Here is a 25,371-nt window from a genome sequence, read left to right on the forward strand (position 1 = left end):
CTACAAAAGCTTTTTCACTCCAGTACTTGATTTCTCCCCAATTGCTAGCCACCATAAAGCTAGAGTTTTCGTGTTTTTAGTTGATTTATGGCTGATTCTGACAGCTAAATATTTAGTCGGTCACAACCATTCGATCCACTAGCTTCTATTTTATAAAACCCCTCTTATCTTGACTCATGATAACTCATCTAATGTCAGTTGAAAAAGTAAAGTGTATTTTAGATATTAATAAAATATAAACTTTGGGTAGAAAATAAGTATTTTAAAACTTTTTGGGTGGGAAAATGTCATTAAGGCAAACCTTGAGTGGAAAAAGAAAGTCAGTTTGCTCAAAATAATATCACGTAATTGGTTGTCAATTTTAATGTGCAAAATTGATGTTGTAACATCATACTAAATATTTTTACGGTACAAAGGGTGAACGCTTGTAAGGAGATGAGTGGATAGAGTTCATTAATGGCCGTGTCCGTTAGTTGTTGAATTTGAAAGGCGACATACGATGGCTATTCAATGCTTGGCAAAAGCATATATAAATATAGCTGTTTTGACTTGAGGGCTCCAGAAAATAACCTTTGCTTGTACAATCTTTAATTTATGGGGAAACTAGTGGAGCACACCGAGTCTTGTAGAAAGAAATCTTTTAAAATGGTAAGAGATCTGTGGAGGAGATGAACCAATTGTCAAATCATTTATAGTTTTATGGGTTTTCACGTGTTGCATGAATCTCTATCATTAAAGCACCAAGGCTATTGAATAAAACATGTGTAATGCTCCAAATTTTCAAGACTTTTCCTAAAAATTGACCAAACCCACGAGATTTTTGCTAGAAATTGTTCTTGTACACAATATATGATCAATTAATTTGAATATTTATATTAATGACTCTTTATATCAAAAGAACACTGCTTTGGGCCCATTCACGAGGGTTGGCCCACTTTACTCAAAGCACCCCTAGCCGCTTGAGTGATGCGCTTAGGCCACTGGGGATGAAGCGGGCTGGGCTGGGCTGCTTGAGCGGCTCGGGTCCATCGGGCCGCTGAGATTAAGAAGCCCAATTATTTCACTTTTCCACGTGTCGAAACCTAGCTACGATCTCACGGAAGAATCAATAGACTTGAAGTACTGGAGTTACGCTCTAAAATTCACTGCCCTCTCCTTCTCAGACTCAGCTCTTTCATATAAGCAATCGCAAAACAGAAGACCAAACAGAGGAGATTAGGTTTTTTTCAACTTACGAAATGGCAACGGCCGGACGTATAAGATCGAGTCTGTCTCTCTTCAGCAAAGTTATCAGATCCGATTCTGTCGCTTCTCAGCGATACATTCTTCATCCGCAGGTAACGAATCGCGACACAGAAAGTGTTTTCATTGTTTTGGAATCTGATCTTACGAATTGATATCTTAGGTCCTATTTCATGTTTAGTCGATGATAATATTGGTCACCTTTTTTTAAGTTTGCTTCAATAGAGCTGAATTTTTCTTGATTGTTGAAATGCTGTCTAATTTTGGTGCATTGTTTTCTTACAGTTGTCGAAGAATTTTGCAACGGTCCCAGGGCAAAAGGAGGAGAAAGTTAAGGTAAGTGAGGGAGTATAAACTCAGTTGTTCTCAGTGTATTTTGTTTATTAGGGATTAAAAAAGAAAAAACATTTGTGAAGAGTTCAGTTTGTTGCGAAGCTTGATTCTTGATAAGGTTTGATTTGCAAATTAGTATTGTAGTTATGCTGGGGGTTTACTATATTGTTAATAATGTGCTGATATGTTTTTTGTTTAATCTAAATGATTTTGTATGTTGTCAGGAACATTAGAGTATTTTGTATGTTCAATCAACGCTGTGAGCCAGTTTGTTAATATACATAGAAATGGGAAATGTAGAGTTTGTTTATTAGTAATCTGTTTCATTTGTTTCTTTTAACCCTGTTTCGGTTGTTGATGTTTTAGGTGCCTATGGCCTTGTTTGGGGGAACTGGAAACTATGCCTCTGCATTGTTCCTTGCAGCAGTGAAAGCTAATTCCCTTGAGAAAGTTGAGACTGAGCTTCTTGATCTTGTTGAGGCTTCAAAGAGAGCTCCTACATTTTTTCAATTCATGAAGGACTTGGCTGTGCCTGCAGATATAAGAGTTAAGGCCATTAATGATATCTGCGCTCAAGCTAAATATTCAGAGACTACAAAGAACTTCTTGGGTATGATTGTAACTGGTTTGATTTTTGAAATTTGAAAATGTCCCGTAGCGGCATTAACATGTGTTGTTTTTCCTTTTTGTTTCTGCATTTATACATTATGTACAATAGTGAATAAGTTTGATAGTGTTTTTTTTTTTTTTTTTTTGGGGGGGGGGGGGGGGGGGGGGGGCGCGGGGGGGGGGAGAACTTTCTTGTGAAAGTCTGTATGTTGCTGGTGACTGTATAACTTAATATTGTTAAGGTAAATTTATATGCTCTGATTTGATTTTAGCTTCTGATTACTTAGATGCCACATCAACTTAATCATCGGCAGATGCCCCATTCCTCCTACTTGTATGATTTGGTGGGGTTTTACCTATTAGTTTCCTACAACAACTTGGTTTCAACTTCTCTGGTTTGGTCATAAGTGAAGCCAGAAATTTTGGACTTGACAGCACACTGAGAAAGTTTAGGTGATGGTCTTTGGATTGATTAGAGTCAGTGTTATTGTTCCTAATTTAGTTTGAGGCTGTGCATTTATCCCCCAGGGTTGCGTTCAGTGGTTAAGACATATGGCTTCCAATCAAGAAGTAGGAATTCAAACTCAATAAATTCATAAGAACAGTTGGGGAATTTCTAGAGTAAAAAATAATATTAATAATAAAAAGAAGGCTATCACAGTTACCAGACCTCCAATCATTACTTGTGTTTTTTCAATAGCATTATTTTAATTTTATTTGTTAGTTTTCTAGTTTGGGCTATATTCGGTTTTCTTGAATGATGGTAGATGTGTAGTGTATATAGCACTTATTAAATGTAAGAAAGGTCATAGATTATGTCAATGATTTATTGAAATTTCCTACCAGTTGTATTGGCTGAGAATGAGAGGCTGAGGTATGTAGACAGCATTGCAGAGAGATTTGTGGAGTTGACTATGGCACATAAGGGAGAAGTGAAAGTAATTGTCACAACTGTCATTGTAAGTTTACTCCATCAATTTTGAAATTTCTATTGGAAAGAGTCATTTGTTATTTCACTTGTACAGAGCACTTGTATTCATTTTTTATTTCATATGGAAATTGATGGTTAATCTTAAACTTATATTAAGCAAATGTATTGTAGCATAATTATAATGGGCTTTCATGTGTGTATACTTATTTATTGTGCATTCACTGTTTACGAACTTGCTGATTTATGGGAATGTTATTGTAATGCAGAAATAAATCCTTAATCTGTGAGCCATATTTGGCTTCTTTCCCTAGAAATTGTGTTTTTTATGCAAATAACACTTTTATAAGCTTGATGTTTACTTTGATCTGTGCTGTGTACTGTTATATACATCTTCTGTCACCCAATGCTAGGTGGACCTTATCATGTCAACGTCTTATATTGTTCTTGACATCCACAAATTTGCTGCTTGAATTGAGAACCTTTCTAACATGTTTAAAGCCATCATTACTCCTAAATTTCCTCTTCTCAACTGTCGTGATTTTGTGCCAGCCTCTCCCCCCAGAAGAGGAGAAAGATTTGAAAGAAACACTGCAAGATATACTTGGAATAGGGAAGAAGGCTAAGGTTGAACAAAAGGTACTATTTATAACCCATGAACAAAGTTGCTTGTATTTCATTTCAGAGTTCAGTTAACAGGGGAAGTGTATTTAAATTTCTCTTATATATGCCAGATTGATCCAAGCATTCTTGGTGGACTCGTGGTAGAGTTTGGGCAAAAGGTGTTTGACATGTCCATTAAGACTAGGGCACGACAAATGGAGAGGTTCCTGCGTGAACCTGCTAACTTTGGCATCATCTAAGGCGCCAGTCACCCAAGCACTAGATTTTCAAGTTACTTCTGCATAATTTGGGATGCTCCAAGAAGAAAAAAAATTACTTATATTCTTGTTTGATTCTGTTTGATCATGCTCTGCCTTTTCATGTGATGGAATGCATCCATTGGAAAATAAAAGTTACTTTTGCCTTTCACATTACTTTAAAGCAAAAACAACTATTAGACTTAACTTTTCTTTTTGTGGTTCTCCGTTTAGTGATACCATTTGTGATCATAATTTGTTCAAATACTCTTTCTTGCACATGAACAAAATCCTGTACATGGTTTGCATTCTTTCTTTCGGACTTTAAGCGCAGATGCTTTTACGCTGACTTGCTGGTTTGAGATAGATGTTGCTGCTCGCTCTCAGCTCAATAGGTGTTAATTAATGGCGAATTCGTATGTAATCAAATCAATGCACTTGTGAGTAATCACTTTGCCACCAAGCTAGAGATGGGAATATTGGAGCCTTACAAGAATATTTCTTGTTGGCATTAACATAAATGGTTTATCCGCACAATGGAAAAGAATATAATATGAAGTCAATCTAAACGACGTATTTTGCTGTGAAGGCTCTACATAATAATTGGGTATTAAAAGAAAAGTGGGGAAGAAATGTCCAATCTGGCCAAAAATAGAAAAGGAGAGTACATTAATATTAACCTTCAAATGCAATTGTTTTGCTAAGCTTTCCGATGTGACTTGTCATATAATGGAAGCAAACCTGATTCTCTCATATGCCCATAGAATGTTGATCTCTAAAAGGAAAAGCAGTTTTTACGCATTTTTGACTAATATGAAATTTCTACTCATTTTATGCCCATATAGCTGAATCAATAATTGCAATATCCATATTCTTAAACGGTAAAGAANTGCTTTTACGCTGACTTGCTGGTTTGAGATAGATGTTGCTGCTCGCTCTCAGCTCAATAGGTGTTAATTAATGGCGAATTCGTATGTAATCAAATCAATGCACTTGTGAGTAATCACTTTGCCACCAAGCTTGAGATGGGAATATTGGCGCCTTACAAGAATATTTCTTGGTGGCATTAACATAAATGGTTTATCCGCGCAATGGAAAAGACTATAATATGAAGTCAATCTATACGACGTATTTTGCTGTGAAGGCTCTACATAATAATTGGGTATTAAAAGAAAAGTGGGGAAGAAATGTCCAATCTGGCCAAAAATAGACAAGGAGAGTACATTAATATTAACCTTCAAATGCAATTGTTTTGCTAAGCTTTCCGATGTGACTTGTCATATAATGGAAGCAAACCTGATTCTCTCATATGCCCATAGAATGTTGATCTCTAAAAGGAAAAGCAGTTTTTACGCATTTTTGACTAATATGAAATTTCTACTCATTTTATGCCCATATAGCTGAATCAATAATTGCAATATCCATATTCTTAAACGGTAAAGAAATTTATATGCCTGTTCTTTGGCCATTTCCATATCCTACTGTTAAGATGGTTGAAAAATTCTGCATCTCAAAATCCAATTGCTTTATTTTGAAGGAATCACCTTCCACTGTTTAACTTCTCACCCCTCTTCCATGTTAATGTGAAAGTGTGATAGCTTTTCATGCCATTATTTCCTGAATCAGCTTCTCTTCTTCTAGTCCTGGCCCAGCATTTTAACATAAATCAAATTAAATGATAAAAAATAATCCATGTGTAATGTACAAATCTAGTACAAATTCGTAACAACTTTCAAGTCTAGTTGTATTTTCTTGTCTTTTTAACCAAGTAGGATGTTGCTTTGTTCAGCCACACAACTCCCCCCGTGGACAGGTGTTGATAATCGATCACAATGCTTTTGAAGCTTTTGAGTAACTTGAGAGTTTCCCACTCTCTTTTTCCCCAGAATATCGCGGCTGTCTCCATCGCCTTCTTATTAATTTATAGCACTTAACCCTGCAACGTATGAATATGAACAAGACAAAACATTGCCCTTGTTTGTAATTTGAAGAAATGAATATGACCCTTTTTCAATATTCTTCCTCGGACAACGACTTGGAATTGCCCTGGAGAGCGTTTATCATCATACTTTTAATATTATTTTTGTTAAAGAATAAAAGAGCTTGTTGGGCGGCATGTACAGGGAATTGAATTAGGTAATGAAAAGGAACCATCAAGGAAGATAACTATGACAGCGCATAAAGACAATGCGTGGGGTTTATTTGTTATATATATTTATCTGATCGATGATAGCAACACTTCTGTAAATTCTAATAATAATACAATAAAATACAATTCTACAACTACATGGTGTAATAATATTAAATAAAAAGCACTTTTCTGACTGTAATTTTGAGTGAAAGCAATGCATGCTTTTGCAACAAGTTTAATTTAACCCTGGGAGCTTTTGTTAGGTTTGGCTTCATGACTTTATATATTGAGATTTGGTTATTTTGTCAAATTTTATATTTGCCCAGAAACACAGCTGAATTACAATTTGATTTCATTATGGCAAACGAACTGTAGGAGGAGAAAAGAAAACAAAAAGGAGAAAAAGCTTTAGCATATATCAGAATCTGAAAAAAGTTTTTGGAATGATGGAACAAATTGATGATATTTTGAATTTGGAAATCTTTTCAGGTTGAATGGGAAAAGATCTATTATTTATGGTACGAATTTTGCAGACTGATAGTAACAAGTCCTCTCAGCAATTAATATTGCAGCAAAAACTCCATATATGTTTAATTATAATTCTGAATTAGTAATTTATAAGTTCATTCTTTTTATCTCACGGGACTTCAAGTTCTTTAATTTTCTTCCTACAATCACAACTCTCCTCTCATTTGCATGAAGTCCCTTTCCTTTGTATCAAGAAACGTTTTCCAGTTTCAGCTGAATTGTATTTTAAGTAATTTGATAGATCTAGGAAGTAATATAATATGCATATTAATGAGTACCCGTTTATAATCTTATATTAATTTAACAGAATCATAACTTTAGGAGAAAGAATGAACTGCATCATTTTGACCAAAACAGAAAAGGGTGCCGGCATATTTTTGTTTTTCTCTGAAATATTCATAACCCTGAGAGAGGGTCCATGAATTGCTTGAGAAAGCAAAGTTAACTGTTAACTCCGCCAACAGACAAAACTATAGAAAGTTTTCACGTTTGTCATCAGAAACAAGAGGGAAAAAAAAAAAAAAAGATTCCCCAGAACCATCCATTAAACGTTCAACATTTTGTTATTAATGGAGAAATGAAATGTACCAAAAGTACTTGTGTACTGATCTCTCTCTGTCTCTCTCTAGGTTAATCCTTCAAAAACACGTGTGGTTTGAGAGAGAGATGAGAGTATTATGTGAAGTGGAAGCAAAAATGTTTCAGTCTCAAATACATTTTGATATGATGATTACCTTGTGAGTGAAGAAAAATGCATCGAAAAAGACAAGATAGAGTCAAAGACAAGAAGACCAACCATCTTTCTCTCTCTTTCTCTTTTAAGGAGGTCCCCCTCCAATCCGTTTTCCACTCAACTCATCAACCAACAACAAACACAATTCACAATTCTCAAATCCTCTCTCTCTTTCTCTCGTTCGTATTCTAAGCAAACCCCGCAACAATCACCATCATCATCACCATTACCACCACATGAAGCCTTCTCATTCTTCTCTCTCTCTTTCTCTCTAAACAGACATCGATCATTTACCTATATAGCTTTATCTCTTCTGAGGCTCCACTAGATCCAAACCATTTTTTTTTTTTTTTGGGCTAAAGCTAGATGACAATGAGGAAGCCGGATCTAATGGGGAAAGATAGCGGCAGACTACTTCAAGTGAACAATAACAATGTTATTAATAAGTCGACAAACAACAAGCTTCGAAAGGGGTTATGGTCTCCTGAAGAAGATGAGAAACTCATCAAGTATATGTTAACCAATGGACAAGGGTGTTGGAGTGATATTGCTAGAAATGCTGGCCTGCAAAGATGTGGCAAGAGTTGTCGTCTTCGTTGGATCAATTACTTGAGACCTGACCTCAAGCGTGGTGCTTTTTCCCCTCAAGAAGAAGATCTCATCATCCATCTGCATTCCATTCTTGGCAACAGGTAAATAATATGTTCACGAATCTAATGATCATGAAACATTCAATTTTATGAGGGAATTTGGCTACATATAGTATTAGTTAATATAAAATTCCTAATAATTTATTAGCTTAATTATATCTATATACAAGACTCTGCACGTTGTCATTGTGACAGGCTGCAACTCATCGATCAAAGCTGCCATAGAGAGTCGTATAGTACAATGTGCATTATCTTCTTACTTTTCTTCTTAACACTATTCCAAACTTCGCTTAGAGAACCCTAATTACATTGTCACATTAGGCTACCCATGACTTGTTAAATTTCCTTAAATTATCTTCATTTTTTATTCATTGTAACTTCCCATTCGGCCATCATTATTAATTTTTATTATTTGATTCTCAGTTAGATTTACAGAAAATCTTTTCATTGTCATCACTTCTCGATCGTCATCAATTCTTGTAGAGTCTCAGATCTTTTGTTCGAAAATTCGGGCCATTTCAAAGATATTAATTTTCTCAACTTTAATTTCTTATTTCTTATTGCCCCAACACTCTGAAAACTTCGAATAATTCATTGCATATTAAGAGTACGCATGCATGACAATCCTCAAATCACATTAATTATATGATTATGTTATATCCTTGCTCTATACTTTCCTCTTCATCTTCTTTAATTCCAATTCCCCTTTTCTTATTTTTCCCCTTTGTGGTCTGAACATTAAGAAATTTCCATCTTTGATTTTTTATTAACACAAGGAAACTTTAAGCACATATATAGTGTAGTAATTACTCCTCTTAATTATTTCTTAGTTTTAGAGTGTAGACTTCAAGCATCCATGCAAAGCATGCAATTTAAAAGATATATATTAATAAGAAAACGTACCCATTTATTATATCTCTCTTATGTTAATTATCTTTGTGTCAAACAATAACAGGTGGTCTCAAATTGCGGCTCGTCTTCCAGGAAGGACAGATAACGAAATAAAGAATTTTTGGAACTCCACGTTAAAGAAAAGATTGAAAAACAACCACCCTGCAGCATCAACTACTTCACCAAATGACAGTGAAAATTCATCAGATCATCATCAACCTAGAGGTGTTATGGGAGCAGGGGGGATGATGATGCCTATGCATGATCATCATGATATCATGACCATCTGCAGGGACTCATCATCTTCATCATCGGCTGCCTCCATCCAAACCATGGTCACACCAAACAATAACCAGTTAATCGATCCCTTCTCTATGCTTGAGATTAATCGCTTTGACATGACAAGCAATGCGCCTTGTTTATTCAATGTGCCTTCTTCATGTGTTGAAAATTACATGGGAGATGGATTATTTTATGGGGATTATGGGGTATTAGAGCCAAGTAAAATGGGATTAGTAGGAGACCTTTCGCTTCCTCCACTAGAAAGTAGATCGAGCGTTGAAGAGAATAATATTAATGCTGCCAAAAACAACAACAACAACAACAACCACTACAATAATAATTCTTCCTTCAATAATACAACTCCTGATCCTGATCAGCAAGGGTTTAAAGTTGGAGATATGTTTGGGTTAGAAAATAATTGGCAAGGAGAAAACTTAAGGGTTGGAGAATGGGATTTCGAGGGTTTGATGGACAATTTATCCTCCTTTCCTTTTCTTGATTTCCAAGTTGAATAATTTGGTCTCTCCTTAATTTCAAACCTTCTATTTTCTCTATTTCACACTCCATATTTTACGTCCTAGGAAATTTTGGGCGACCATTTTTTTTTCAATCAAAACATGTCAAAAACTTTTTAGTTTTGCTTTCATATTTCTTTCTCTTTGTTCTCTCAAAAGCTCTTTCTTTCTTGGCCTCTTCTCATATATATATATATATATATTTGAAGATCTCAAGGTCCTGCAATAAGTATTGCAATGTGGAGATACATAGAATTATTTCAGATCATTTTCATTTTGAGGCACTTTGGTTATGTTTTCAGGACGAGCTGGCCTGGTTGGTGGAATAGTCATAGTAAGTTTCTGAAAAGAGAAATGTGAATAGAGGTGTATAGAAATTATAGAGATTCAAATAATAAAAAGATTAGTTGGTGAGTTGTAGTTTTTATGTACAAATTAATGGGAATAATTTGGAGGTGGGGGTGGTTTTTAGTGGGCGATGAAAAGGATGTTACACAAATTATGTAAACAAATTCATGCTAATAAAAGCAAATTCATGAATTTCTTTCTTTCTTTCTTTCTTTTATCCTTAATTTGTAGTACATTATCATTCAACATTATTAATTTTACTCTTTTTAACATATTTTCACTCTTACTTATCTTCAGAAAAAATATATATACAACACAAAATAAACATATTCCAAGTTTCATATGCGAATTTATATAACAAGATGTTTATGATTGTTTGCTTCTTTCTTTCAACATAATATTCATCTTATAATGTTGGATGATTATATATATATAGATAGATTTAGATACAGATATTGATTAACTAGTTATAGATTTATCAACATCACAATGCTGCTTTTGATATTATCATTCAATCAAGGTAAGGAATCGAAGGAGGAAGTCAAAGAATTGAGTTGCGAGACAATGAGTCTTGAGCTAACAAGCATATATATATTATCATGTGATATTGGTGCCGACAACTTAAATCAATCAAGTTGGGACCAATTAACAGTAACTTCGTCACAATGTCAAATCCATCTTAAGATATGTTGATGTTTGATTTTTATTATCAATTACTCAGCACTTATGAGATGTTAAAGCAGACTTAGACGTCACACGTGATATGTGAATATTTAATTAAATAAAAAGTGCAAGACAATGTTTAAAGTGGTTCAGATGCTCAAAAACGAATCCTACGTCTACTGCTATTGTATTAATGAGAGGGTAGAGGTCAGGTCGCATTCAGTGAGTTGAGCTACTATTTAGAGAGAATATGAGAGAGAGAGAGAGAGAGAGAGAGAGAGAGAGAGAGCTATTTTAGAATAAAATTAGCTAATCCTCCAAACGGGAGGGAAGACTCGTATTTATAGTAGGATAAATCAAGGTAATGATTACTAAATCTACAAGTGGGTGGATACCGTGCAAATTCTTCTCTACATCCCATTGCTTACCTGTCAGAGTGATTTCCTTGACTTATGCTAGGTTTAGACACGTGAACGATTTTCAACCATTTGCTAACCTGACACTCATCCACTACACTGACAGGGGCGTGTGACTTACACCATTACGCAACGTGGCTGCGTTTGAATAGTCACAAAACTTTCTCACGTTCTAACCACCTCATGCTGACAAGGCTCCACGTCAATCCTACATTTTCAGGCATAACAAAATAAGTTTACAATAATATAATATAGCTAAGGATTACAAACATTATGATTAGCTTTATTAATTTATTAACCATTATATCACTAAAATTATGAAAATAAACTCACAATCACTAACCCAGAAAAACCCCCTAAAAAAGAGTAAAAATATATACAATACAGAAAAAAGATGTAAAAGAAAAATTAAACGCGACGCCTGAGAGATTCGAACTCTCGCGGGGAAACCCCATGTACTTAGCAGGCACACGCCTTAACCACTCGGCCAAAGCGTCGTTTTTGAAAGGAGCTAAAACTAGTCATTATTTAAAGTATTTGTAAAATCTGGACCTGAATGAGCCCAATGCTTTTTTTTCATACAAACGACATTGTTGGGCTGGAACTATCAACTATGCAACCCAGAAAAGAGATCCTGGCATGCACCATATAGATTTTCTTAATTTTTTATAAAGTCTTTCACTTAAATCTCTAATAATAATTTTTGGGTACTACTTCAATTACAAACTCTTTTATACAAACTTATGCATTTTAAAATGATTAGATAACTATAAATTTTGAAAATAAATTAAATAATTAAAAGAGATTGCATAACAAATATGTCGGATTAGCACATGTAGAGAATAATTTGTATAAATAACATTATCTTTTTTACAACTTTTATTTGATATCTATTTTAGCTCGGGTCATTAATTAGAGACAAAGAGAATCTGTAAACCACCATGAATCATGAATTTTCCATAACCCAAATAATAAATTATTATTATTATTATGCCTTTGTTCTCATGAGATAAGATATTCTCTGTCATATATTCGAAACAATATTCACCATCACTTTTCTTTGGTTATTTCTTTTGTCTCACATTGATGACTTTAGTAGAAAATGAAAACTCATAAAACTACTTGAGTTTAATCATACGTTCATGGCCAAGCCTCGCTCTACAATTAGTAAAAGTTCTGTTGATGCGTGATTTTTGATACCAACTAATTGACACGTGCGCAACGTTGATTGATCAAGAGACACACGTGATTATGAGTAAAAAGTGAAACAAATGCAATGAGAGCCTTTTAAAGTGGTTCGGATGCTAAGGTAATAAGTCCTACGTCCACTGATTTGTATTAATATAGTGGGTCAGGTCGCAACAGCGGACTGACTTACAAATGATTGGCAAGAAAAGTAAATACAAAGTTAACACAAAGAGAGAGAGAGAGCTAATTTCATGTGTAAAGTAGCCGAATCCCCTTAATGAAGGGGTCTTCCTCTTTTTATAGTGAGGTGAGTGCAAGTAATCATCAATAAATCCATGGGTTGATGTGAATGTCAGGAGTAAATCCGGCTTTATGTTACATTTCTCATCTTCCAAACTGATTTTGCGCGACTTAGAGCAGGGAAAGGGACACGTGGGAGCTCCATAGCTATTGGCAGGCCTGACGTGTGTTTACCGTTCTGACAGAAGCAGGTCACCCCCCCATCACGTGATTTCCTACGTCAGCCCTTGATTTTCCAGTAGTAACAAGTTCAAATACTTATAAGTAGCATGCTTTAGAACTTGAGGACCATGTATACTTCAATCCAAATAACGAAATTAAATAATTGACAGGAAGAGGAGGTGGACAGCCACAAAGCTTGATGGGATCTGGTTTCGATAGCAGTTTAGATAAAGAAGAATGATGGTAGCTAGTGAGTAGTGAAATTGATTATGTCTTTGTATAAAAGCAAAAGCTGCTCCATCCCATTTCATTTTTTTTATAAATCTATTAATCTTCTCACTATAGTTTTAATCATGAATGTGTGTATGGACTCTCACTCTTCCCTTCAAAACCAAGCAATTGAATTGCTCATTAACGCTCATTGATACACCTATAATCTTTCATTTCTTGATCAATAAATTAAGCAATCTAAGCCTATATATATAGCAATTAATATTTTACCCGAATAATTATTTATGCTTTATATATATATATATATATTGCAATTACTATTTTACCCGAATAATTATTTATGCTTCAAGCATACATTTTTTCAACATCCAATTGAGGATCTTGCGATTGATCATTAAATAAAACAATCAATCATGCAGTTTGTGAGAGATCTAGCTATATTTCTTGTGAATGACTTCACATTGATTGGGCAACTCAATATCAAACTCCTGCACCAGGCCACCTTAACATTTCATTCATCAAAATGCCCTCTATGGGAACCCATTAATATCTCTCACAGGATAAAGATGTTATATAATTACTAATTCAAACGACCCTTTCTGAAAACAACTTTATATTATAAAATATTTATGTAACGTCCCCAAATAGCATCAAATTGCTATAGTTAATTAATAGTTGCTTGTAAATTTATGAGCAGAGACAATATAATGTCAGTGAGCACTAAACACTGTATAATCATGTACATCTCTTAATGAAAAACACCTTTTCCCCTCCTTTTTGTCTAAGAGATGTAAAGCTTTTACTATTAAGAATATAAAAACTACAGTTAAAAGAATGAATAGAAATGTTAAAGCGTGCTTACTTTGCTATCATTCCTAGGATAAAGATAGAGAAAATTCGGTGTAAAGCAATCCATAATTCTCGCTGTTTCTCTAATCTTTCTCGGCTTGCAGCTCTCATTAATTGGCTCATAATTTTGAGAGATCAACGGTATTTATTGAAGTCACGTATTCTTTCTGTATAGAGTGTGAACCTTCTGGCTATGGCGGCTTATGTCTCATGAAGCCAAGCCAAATTGGTAATTAACCTCCTGAAAGTAAGCAATGTGATCTTTCTCCAGTTTAAAAACCTCCCAAAACCCCAAAGGTCAGAACTCAGAATCCTCATCTTTCTCTCTCTCTTTTGTTTCACCATCTTCATGTCCACTCACATTCCAAGAATGGACTGTGAAGATCAAGAAACCCCAATTTTTCATTCTTATCCTTGTGCTTATTACGTTCAAAGCCCCTCCACTATCTCCCATGCAAACAGCTCCGACATTCGCGGCCACACCGCCATTGAATCAGCTATCTATTCCCCAACTCGCTCCGAAACAAACACCACCACCGCCACTACCACAACGTTTCTCAACAAGAACAACCTTGAAGTCTCGAGATTCACTCTCTCTCGTTACTCCTCCTCTCGTGGATCCAACAACTCTTTCTTGCATGATCAGAAGAAGGCTATAGCTGATGATCATGACGGGCCTACTGACATTGATCATGAGAGCACTGGCCAGAACCGTCAGATTATCGTTGATCATCATCATGGTAATGGTGATGATGAAGAAGATGAGGATTGGCATTATGGAAGCAATTATAAGAAAGGGATATGGTGGAGGTATTTTTCTTTTAGAAGGTCTAATTCTTGTGCATGGATTTCTTTGCAAATAAGTTGGAGACTTCTATTCAGTTTGGGAATTGCATTGCTTGTATTTTATATTTCTACAAAGCCTCCAACCCCTAAGATATCTATCAAGGTACATAACTTAACTCCAGCTTTTAATAAGTTTAATTTTCCCCCTAGTAAACATTAATAAATTAATGTTCTTTTAAGTTTAATTCTTAGTTTGAACTGAAATGGGCATGTAATAGGCTTCAAATTATACCATATCATTCTTATTATCATGTTTGACATCTTGAGTTGAAAAAGAGTTCCATAATAATTGTTTTAGTCGGGATATTCAGTTATAAATAATAAATTTTGTTAAGGTCTTAAGCATAATCTTAGAAAGTTAATGACGACTTGACTAGAGAATTATGGAAGAATTGACTTTGTTGCATTTAATAGTTAATTTCGTTGAAAACATGTATTGCAGAAGGCAGAAATTCACGAATTTGGACTAGGCGAAGGAGTGGACGGCACCGGTGTCACAACTAAGATTCTCACTTGCAATTGCTCCATTGATCTACTTATAGACAACAAATCTAAGCTCTTTGGCCTCCACATTCACCCCCCAACCATGGAAATGTCCTTTGGCCGTCTCCCTTTTGCATCATCACATGTAAAAATACCTAAAATTCAATACAGTTTGTAATAATCGAAACAAGAGATAACGTTATTCTAATAAGTAACATAACATAATGAGTTTATATGCATGCAGGGCCCAAAACTATATGCGGCAGGCCATGGGTCGACATTGTTCGACTTATATATAGGAACAAGAAACAAGCCCATGTATGGTGCCGGGAGGACCATGGAGGACATGCTAGAGTCAGGAAGGGGATTGCCTTTGATTATGCGTTTGAGGTTGAGGTCAAATTACCGGGTTGTTTGGGACCTTATAAAGCCCAAGTTCTACCACGAAGTCCAATGTTTATTGGTTCTCAATGCCAAATATGACAAGAAACATCGAACCCAAACATTTAATAGCACTTGTTCTATAAAAACTTTTAATTAAACATTAATGCAATTGTCTCCCGGACTTCTCAAACGTGTCCTGGATTTTGATGTTTATATATATTTGTTGCCTAAGCCATTGCATGTATTGGCATATATAATGTTATTACAAATGCAGAAAGATCATTTTGCTTGTAAGTTTAATAGAAAATTTAAGTTTATTTTTTTACACTTGAAATTAACATGATTTCTTGTATGTGTTTAATACTCGATCTTATGATGAAGAATGCAAGTTCCGTTAATCAAAGCTGCACTAAATTAACCACTAGACTTGTGACCGGTTACAAGATTTAGCCATTTGGATGGTTTCCAAAAGTTTGTATTTGAATCTTACAAAATAGTCATCTATCTATTTGTGTCTTACCTACTATTAGATTTATATAGTGTTCAATTAATGGATCTCAATGAGTATTGAGATGCACATAAGCTGACTGGACACCCAGTTATCAAAAAAAAAAAAAAAAAAAAAATCATAAATTAAACAAACTCTTTTGTAGCCTTAGATCGATTGAAGTTTAGAAACAACAACCGTTTGTCTGAATACATCAATCTGTCTTCTGAAGTATTTGTATACAAGAGTTAAATTGCAATACAGAGCGAAATTTTAACTCCTGTATACGAGAAACTCAAAATCAGATTTTAGGTTTATATCTGAAAATTGAAGTTAAGTTTTTTGCAGTTATTCATTCCTACCTGGCCTCTCTAATTAGAGGAGTACTCTTCATTGGGTTTAAGAATCGACACAAGACAGTGCTGAAAAGCAACAGATGTTTTCTTATTAGAGGAGTACTCCTGAAAGATGCCACATGTTCTAGTGATGGAAGCTGTATATATGAAGCAGACGATATACCTAGTTTATTTACTTCAGAGACAGGCTGGGATGAATAGATGATTTAATGAAACTTTGGGTATTGAAATCAACAACTTCAGTGAAGGACAAAAAAGTGGAGGTGGGACTTAATATCAGGAGATCCAGGTATTCTTTGCGCATGGCTTTGAGCCAAAAGACATCCAACAAACACAAGATCATCTTGCTCCTTCACATCTTATTCGATTTGCCTCTTAATTCAACAACTAGAAGAAAAAGATTTGTCATCAGTTCTTATTTTTCGTGCTTTGAGCCAAAAGACATCAACACACAAGATCATCTTGTCCTATCACATTTTATTCTATTGCCTCTTAATCAAACTAGAGAAAAAGATTCTCATCAGTATCTTATTTTATAAAGCTAAAGTGTGAACTGTGTACAATTTTATTTTTATTTTAGAATATAGTGTAATTAGCGCCCCCTTGGTATAATGGAACTTACGAGAGGAGGGGCGGCTTTCAACCATAACGCCACCTATCATCCGGCCACATGTGGGTGGTTAATTGTGTACATTTTTACATCAAATATGTAATATAACATATATGTAATGTACTCTAGATTTATTTTATATATAATCCGTTAGGATGATAGAATCTACTCTTAATTCAATCTTTTTGAACAAAATACAAAATTATTGTTGTGAGTGAATGCTGAAACGGCGGTCGTACTGAATTAATGGAACGGTGTCGTTTTGAGACAGCTCCTGGATGATCCTGACGCTGATTCAGAGGAAAAGCCAACGCTGAGATCAAGCCTCCAGTCAACACTATAAAAGGATTGGGTTTCCTATTGTAACAGTAGATCAAACATAAAAGGTCGAGAGCAGTTTTTTCGTTTTCTTTGGAAAAACTAGGGTTCTTCTTTAGGTCTGATTTCAATGTAATCTGGGGTTTTGAGTGGTTTGGGTTAATCAATCAAGGGAAGAACTACTGTGTTCTTGTTATAGGGATTCTGGTTAGAGGAGTTAAGGCAGATTACGGGTTTGGACAGAGTTGTTGATCTGGGTTTTCTGGGTGTCATTCTTTGTAATCGTGACTGTATCGGTTGTTCTTTAATCATAGTGCAGCGAACTCCCTTCCAGAGTTCAACGTGGATGTAGCTGCTCAAATCAGGCAAGTGAACGACGGTAAAGATCGATGTTTATTGTTTGGGGTTTTCTGGTTTCTTGTTTTGTTCAGTTTGCTTTTTTAGGGTGATTGCATAACAGTGGTATCAGAGCCATCATCCTAGGGTGTAATCTATTTTTTAGAAATCGTTCAATTTTTGACAGATCGAAAAAATTAGGGTTTGCTCGAAAAATTGGGTTTCTCATATTTTAGGGGTTTCTTAATCCAAAGGTTCCTAGAGCCTTAGACTTTGATTCTTACTGAGTCTTGGGGTTACTTTGTGAGTTAGATCACAAACACTGGTTAAGGAGAGTAATCTTGGTCAGTGCCGTGAATCTGTACTTGCAGTGTTCTCTTTTGGTTGTCTGTCCAGTTTAAGGTATATAGGTGGAAACTAGTGACCACTTAAAAACTGCTTGGCAGTATTTGACAACCTCTGGTGTAACAACGCCATTTACGCCTTAGATTGTACTTGTAGTGTTCTCTTTCGGTTGTCGTCCAGTTTAAGGGTATATAGGCTGGAAACCAGTGCTGCCTAAAAACTGCTTGGCAGTATTTGACAACTTTTGGTGTAACAACGCCACTTACCTTAGACTGTATCACACTGTCTATATAATACCATGAGCACTACACGTATGGAGGTCTCCCAATACGATGGGAAGATCGATTTCGGGAGTTGGAAGAAGAAAATGAAGGCTCTGCTTCAATAACAAAGTCGGCCTTGCACTGGAGAAGGATCAAAAGAAATGGTCCGAGGAGAAATTGAAGGAGAATGAGGAGAGATGATGAAGTAGCCTACAATCTGATCGTGATGAACCTCTAGATAGTGTACTGAGGAAGGTTGATGGCATCGAAACCCCTTAAGGTATGGGGTAAACTCGAAACTTTGTATGCACTTCAGTTGCACCAAACTTAGCTTTTCTCAAGGGTGCTTGTTTTTTATAAATGGATAGTAGCAGACAATAGAGGAGAACCTAGAGAATTCCTTAAAAATGACAATTTTAAAGGGCACAGATCAGGAACTAGGAGAGACTAGTCTAGCCATGATTCTGTTAAACTCCATTACGAGGATTATCTTGTTGTTAAGAATGCACTTCAGTATTCCGGTATTGTCCCTAGTGTTGACTTGATTGTGGTGGTCTTAAGGCTAGAGAACTTGAGTTAAAAGTCCAAAAACGAAGTGGGAGTAACCTGTTTGTTAGGGGAAAACCAGATACCTTTCAATCTGGTAAGGCAGTCAACCTAGCTAGGGGTCCAAAAACAAGAAACGGGGTAATGGAACAATAAGCATAGGCAGAGTCTAGAAAATGTTTTTTCTGTAATAAAACTGGTCATTGAAAAAGATTGCTTTGAATGGTTAAGAAACAAAAGCAGGGAAACACAGAGAGTAACCTAGCCTCATCCAAACACTTAGCTGAGAAAAAAGAGGTCCTTATTGCTCTGTTATGACAATACAAGAGAGGTGGTGTTAGATTCTGAGTGCTCTTTTCACATGAGCCCCAATAGGGACTGGTTTCATGACTGAGGAATATGATAGGGAGACTGTGTTAATGGGGAACAACAATGCTGTAGGTCAAAGGTAAATGCAGATAACCCTTAGACTCTGTAGTGGGAAACTAATAAAACTTACTCATGTTAGGTACTCCAGAACTTAAAAGGAACCATATCCTTAGGAACTTAGATGAAGAAGGATGCTATTACAGAGGAAAATGGGTGGCTGAATGTGTATAGAAACCAGAATCTAATTCTGAAGGAGGAAAAAAGAAATGGGTTATCATCCTATGTGGAGATATTATTCTGATTGCCTAAGTTCTTCTCTTGTCACCAAATATGTCAGTAACAGAAAATGGCATCTTAGGATGGGACATATGAGTCAGAAGGGACTAGATATCCTAAGTAACCAAGGCATGTTAGGAAAGGACACTGCTGCAACCTTAGAATTTTGTGAGAACTGCATTTTAGGAAAACAACACAGAGTCAGTTTCCAAAAGGCATACACCTAGCCAAAGGTTGTTAGAATACATACACATCAGACTATGGAGACCTGAGAGAGTGAGGTCTCATGGGGGCGAGTAGTATTCGAACAGGACACTCTTGGAAAAAGTCAGATGCTTGTTGTCACTAGGGTTACCTAATACTCTGGGGAGAGGCCTTGTCCACTGCAGCCTATCTGATAAATAGGAGCCCCTCAACTGCCATAAATTTCAAATGTCCTGAAGAAGTTTGGTCAAGAAGAAAGTCTGGTTTAAGCCATTTGAGAATCTTTGGTGTACAGCCTATGCACATACAGTGGGAGGAAGAGCATAGACCACCAAGTGTGTGTTCCTAGGATATCAAGAGGGTACCAAGGGGTATAGACTCTGGGACAGAAATTCACCAAGGGTAAAAATCTCATTTCCAGGGATGTGGTCTTTAATGAAGGGGAGTCCTTGTAAAAACAATGAACAGAACACTGGTACAAGCACCCCAAATGAACCTACCAAGGATACAACTGAGAGTACACACCATTGAGGTGGAGCCTGTGGGTCCAGGCTAAACCACCTCAACCCAATGAGGAACATGCACATGAAAACCAACCAGGATTAGAGGATCCTGGATCTGATAGTGAAGAAAATGAAGCAGTGCCTCAGAACCCAACATGCACAATCAGAACACTATCAACTTGCAGAGATAGAATAGAAGGGAGGTAAGACCCCCTGCCAGGTTTTTTCTAGTGAACTAATATACACGGCTTTGCTTGCAGGAACAGGGATTCAAAGAACGAAACCAGACTAATGAAGAAGCCATGAACTCTAAGGAAAGGGAAAAATGGAGGCAAGCAATGGAAGAGGAAATGAGGTCATTGAGGTAAAAGAAACCTGGTCCTGGTTCCCAAACCCAAGGATCAAAAGCTAATCAAATGCAGATGGTTGTACAAGATTAAAGAGGGGATCTCAGCTACTGACCCCTTTAGGTACAAGGCCAGGTTAGTAGCTAAGGGTTACACCAACGTGAAGGAATAAACTTCAATGAAGTCTTTTCCCCTGTAGTCAAGTATAAAACCATTAGGTTAATGCTCTCCATTGTTGCCCATATAAACTAGAGTTAGAACAGATGGATGTTACCACTGCCTTTCTGCATGGTACTTAGAAGAGGAGATTTACATGAGCCAACCCTTAGGTTTATTGATCCCAAGAAACCTAACCATGTGGGCATTCGCACAAATCATTGTATGGACTAAAACAGTCCCGAGACAGTGGTTTAAGAGGTTTGACAATTTCATTGTAAGTATAGGATACACTAGGAGTAGATATGATAACTGTTTCTATTTTAATTTGAATCATAATCTACGTATATCTTTTATTGTATGTGGATGATAGTTACGTGTGAGGGAGTCTAAGTCTAAAATTCATGAGTTAAAGGGTCAGCTTAGATCAGAATTTGACATGAAGGATCTAGGAAATGCCAAAAGAATCCTAGGAATGGACATTACAGGAACAGGGACAAACATGAATTAATCATTAGGCAGAAATCATACTTAGAAAAACTAGTGTCAAATTTGGTATGGCTTACTCAAAACCAGTGTCTATGCCTCTTGCAAACCATGTTGTGTTAAACAAGAGCCAATGCCCCACAACTGAGTCTGGAATAATCAAAATGGAATCTGTCCCCTATGCTAATGTTGTTGGATCTGTGATGTATGAATGATCAGTACCAGACCAGACTTGTCCTATTTTATTTCCCTACTGAGCAGATTCATGGCAAATCCAGGCAGTGAGCAATGGACTGCCTTAAAGGGTGTATTAAGGTCATTAATGGTACCTGAATGTTGGTCAAACTTCTGTAAAAGGCATAATACACTTGACTTGGGGGGTTTTGTAGACTTGATTTTGTAGGTGACAAAGACACAAGGAAATCCACCACCTCTTATTACTTTACCCTGGAGGAAATTGCATAGCGGAAGTCACAACTTCAACCCATTGTTGCTCTCTCAACAACTGAAGCAGAGTATATGCTATTGCTGATGTGTTTAAGGAAGCTGTGTGGCTGCAAGGTTTGTTAGCCGAAGTAAAACTGGATGGCAAGGCTACTGTATTCTCAGATAGTCAGAGTGCATCCATCTCAGTAAGAATCCAGTTACCATGAGCGGACCAAGATGGGGATGTCGCTTCCACATCATCAGAGACTTAGTAACAGGGGGTAATTGATCTTGTAAAGGTTCCACTGAAGACAATCCTGCCGATATGGGAACCAAGGTTGTCTCACCTGCAAAGTTCAAGCACTGTTGAAATTGCTGTATGTAAGATAACCTGTGAAGACAGAACAATGATGGAATTGTTTGGGTTTGTTGCACTGTGAGGTTTAGCATTCAAGGTGGAGATTGTTGTGAGTGAATGCTGAAACGACGTCATACTGAATTAATGGAACGGTGTCATTTTGAGACAGTTCCTGGATGATCCTGATCGTGATTCAGAGGAAAAGCCAACGGCTGAGATCAAGCCTCCAGTCAACACTATAAAAGGATTCGGGTTTCCTATTGTAACAGTAGATCAAACATAAAAGGGTCGAGAGCAGTTTTTTCGTTTTCTTTGGAAAAACTAGGGTTCTTTCTTTGGGTCTGATTTCAGTGTAATCTGTGGGTTTCTTGAGTGGTTTGGGTTAATCAATCAAGGGAAGAACTACTGTGTTCTTGTTATAGGGATTTCCAGGTTAGAGGAGTCCTAGGGCAGATTACGGGTTTGGATCAGAGTTGTTTGATCTGGGTTTCTTGGGTGTCATTCTTTGTAATCGTGACTGTAATCGGTTGTTCTTTAATCATAGTGCAGCGAACTCCTTTTCCAGAGTTCAACGTGGATGTAGCTTGCTCAAATCGGGCAAGTGAACCACAGTAAAGATCCGGTGTTTATTGTTTGTGGTTTTCTGGTTTCTTGTTTGTTTCAGTTTGCTTTTTTAGGGTGATTGCATAACAATTATGATGGGTAATTAATAAATAAAGATTAAAAAGGAAAACATATATACATCACAGCGCATGAATTTATGATCATGTTTTCTAAAGAATGTAGCACCGCCATAAGCATTTATAAATTCGATTAGCACACTCTTACTGCTGAAAGCACTAGGTATTAGTGATTGATTCATGCATGAATATACAAATGACCCGTACCTAAAGCTTGATAGAAGCCCCCCGAAAGCAAACCCCAATAGAAAGTTTGATCGAATCTGGATAATATCTCCCACTAATTAACACTGATTAAAGTTAAAATTAACTTTTTTTTTCTAGATATATAAATTCTCAACTTGGTAATTCATATACTACAAGTGGGTTGTTCATCAATCAATCATCACCATAATTATTTCCTACAATTTCTTTCGCCCATGATATGAATAAGAATCTAGTGGCGACGATTCATTTAATATATAATTAACAAAGCTAGCACCGATCGGTTATTCAAAAGGTGGGGGTGATATCTAGAACTCCTTATACGATGCTCATTTATATATAAATAAATCTCCGAGCACTTGAAGGAATTAGAAAAGTTCTGTCGACATCTTCACAGAAAATAAGAATTAGAATGCGAATGGCTATCATGCAAGTGCCGTTTGCATTGTCACGACTCCTGCAATGAATTTGAATTTAATTAGCCAATACCATGCAGAAGAATGAAAGAAATAAACTATAAAATATGCACACACGAAAGCACTAATCTCTGTGAGTATAGAAGTTGATTAAAGAAATAATTAATACCATCAAGATAAACATGGAATGGAAGGAGCAATGTTAGTGGACTTGGAAGACTGAGAGCTGCACTTCTAATTCTATAATTTATGTTGCTAAATACTATTCTATTCACTAAGCATTAAATCTAGATAATCTAGAGAGTAATCGGAACCAACAAGTAAACAATAGAAAAAACACACGCGCAATTTACCTTAGTTCACTCAAAATCTGGGTTACGTCTAATAGAGTCAATATTATTAAAATATCTTCTCACCTTTTTTGTTACAATGAATGTATTTGTATATGATTTGCTATATCAATCATACAAGAGAAAAATATATTTATATATTAGATTTAATAAGAAAAACCTAATACTACTAGAATCTCTTCTGTTAAGCCCAAATCCTATTAAGAGTTTCATTACTTAGCAAAACCCTTCAACGATTCTTGATGGACTAGGCCCCTAAATGCCTTTGTTTAACTCACTCCTTATTATTGAAGTGGTCGACAACTTCAACAAGCATGACAACTCCAACAAGCATGCACTAATCATAAATTTGTATTACAAAATAGAGGATGAAGAAGAAAATTCTTTGACACTATTCTTCACTTGATGATCAGAAGATTTGACTATACATATAATATAAGGAATTAATTAAGCACCACTAACATGTAGAGGCACTGAAGTGGTAGCACTACTTCTATATTAATTAAGTCAGGCTAGCTGTTAGACATTATAAACATTTCACTAAGCATGCACTAATTGATCGATTATGCATATTAATTACTAACACGACAGCATTGTCATGACACTGTTTCTTCATTGCTTGGTGAGTTCCAATAATTAATATATATGGTAGCTTTTGATTTTGAAAGCAGACCATATCTCAATTATAGCTTATATATGTGCCAAATTAAGAAAGAAAACCAGCACCCGTGTTTTAATAAAGCGATGACGAAAGTTAGTCTCTAGTTGAAAGTTTTTTGTTGAAACATATAGTAATCACCAAACTTAATCATAATAAATATATACCTCAATGGAAATTTGTTTTGAACAGCCATAAAATAGTGCATGAAAAAGAAGTTAAAGACGTACAAGTGCAATCCTCATCCTTTTTGAATAATAATCAAAGCATGGCAACATTGTGGCTTCCACACGAAAGTGGGTTCTATCGATTAGTTTAATAGAACTTGTCATGGAAAGTATCGTGGCTTCCACACGAAAGTGGAATTCCAAGTCTAGCTCTTAGATTTAATAATATTGCTCTTTAATCCTACCTCTTATTGTTAATTTAATTATAGTGGAAAAGAAATTAAGCATATAAAACTCACTCATGGGTGACCGATTGGTTCGATATGGACTTTTGGATATATTACTTAAGAAGTTTTTAGTTCGAATTCTTTCTCGATTATTAATAGGAGTGGTCATTAGAGCTCTTACTCAGTCGATAGTTTTAGGCTCGCAGGATTAGTTGAGGTGTACATAATCTGGTCCAAACACCCCGGTCATCGGAAAAACAAAAAAAAAATTAAGCATATAAAGGTTAAATCTCCTGAACACAAAGCAAGAACGATGAGCCTTTAAAAATATTTATAGTTAATAGAGAACCCCCAAAAGGCTGAAGAGCATTACACTCAACATACTAATAAAATATCTTATCATCTTATACAAACGTGATTTGAGGGCCCTCCACTTTTAATTTGCTTGCCGTAGTACCACAATGAACATTAATTTTTTGTCAATACGAAAAGATTATTTTTTTGCCGCAACAAGTTGTATAGATAAATTAATAAGATGCCATTTATACTCATCTTATATTCTTTGTATAGATAAATTAATAAGATTTCATTTATACTCATCTTATATTCATAATTAATCTGTAGACAGTAGTAGATCCAGAAATTTTTGTTAGGGTGGATCAAAATAAAAACTAATTTTATATTAATTTTTTTGTTTATTAATATTTTTGT

The 25,371-nt window shown here is 35.8% G+C and overlaps 3 protein-coding genes and 1 non-coding gene across 5 annotated transcripts; 3 read left to right on the forward strand and 1 right to left on the reverse strand.

Moving 5' to 3' along the window:
- The first annotated feature begins 1,159 nt into the window (after positions 1 to 1,159).
- LOC116132259 (ATP synthase subunit O, mitochondrial) lies at positions 1,160 to 4,144 on the forward strand. Its single transcript, XM_031417913.1, has 6 exons — positions 1,160 to 1,337; positions 1,528 to 1,578; positions 1,942 to 2,185; positions 3,031 to 3,143; positions 3,665 to 3,751; positions 3,847 to 4,144. The coding sequence occupies exons 1-6, from the start codon at positions 1,239 to 1,241 to the stop codon at positions 3,973 to 3,975; spliced, it is 723 nt and encodes a 240-aa protein (XP_031273773.1). The 5' UTR covers positions 1,160 to 1,238; the 3' UTR covers positions 3,976 to 4,144.
- Positions 4,145 to 7,723: 3,579 nt separating this feature from the next.
- Positions 7,724 to 9,827, forward strand: LOC116132286 (transcription factor MYB83). The gene is made up of 2 exons (XM_031417944.1): positions 7,724 to 8,056; positions 8,970 to 9,827. Exons 1-2 carry the CDS (start codon positions 7,731 to 7,733, stop codon positions 9,700 to 9,702), a joined length of 1,059 nt encoding a protein of 352 aa, XP_031273804.1. The 5' UTR covers positions 7,724 to 7,730; the 3' UTR covers positions 9,703 to 9,827.
- A 1,717-nt stretch (positions 9,828 to 11,544) lies between these two features.
- TRNAS-GCU lies at positions 11,545 to 11,626 on the reverse strand. Its single transcript has one exon. It is a non-coding gene; the product is annotated as a tRNA-Ser (tRNA).
- A 2,543-nt stretch (positions 11,627 to 14,169) lies between these two features.
- On the forward strand, positions 14,170 to 15,848 carry LOC116132288. Of its 2 annotated transcripts, none has more exons than XM_031417946.1 (2): positions 14,170 to 14,808; positions 15,148 to 15,848. In XM_031417946.1, the coding sequence occupies exons 1-2, from the start codon at positions 14,209 to 14,211 to the stop codon at positions 15,364 to 15,366; spliced, it is 819 nt and encodes a 272-aa protein (XP_031273806.1). In that variant the 5' UTR covers positions 14,170 to 14,208; the 3' UTR covers positions 15,367 to 15,848. The 2 variants fall into 2 exon arrangements, with proteins under 2 accessions (XP_031273806.1, XP_031273808.1); XM_031417948.1 differs by having other exon boundaries at positions 14,170 to 14,669.
- The last annotated feature ends 9,523 nt before the right edge of the window (positions 15,849 to 25,371 follow it).

The sequence above is a fragment of the Pistacia vera genome, unplaced genomic scaffold, assembly GCF_008641045.1.
Source record: "Pistacia vera cultivar Batoury unplaced genomic scaffold, PisVer_v2 Contig25, whole genome shotgun sequence".
Classification (NCBI taxonomy): Eukaryota; Viridiplantae; Streptophyta; class Magnoliopsida; order Sapindales; family Anacardiaceae; genus Pistacia; species Pistacia vera.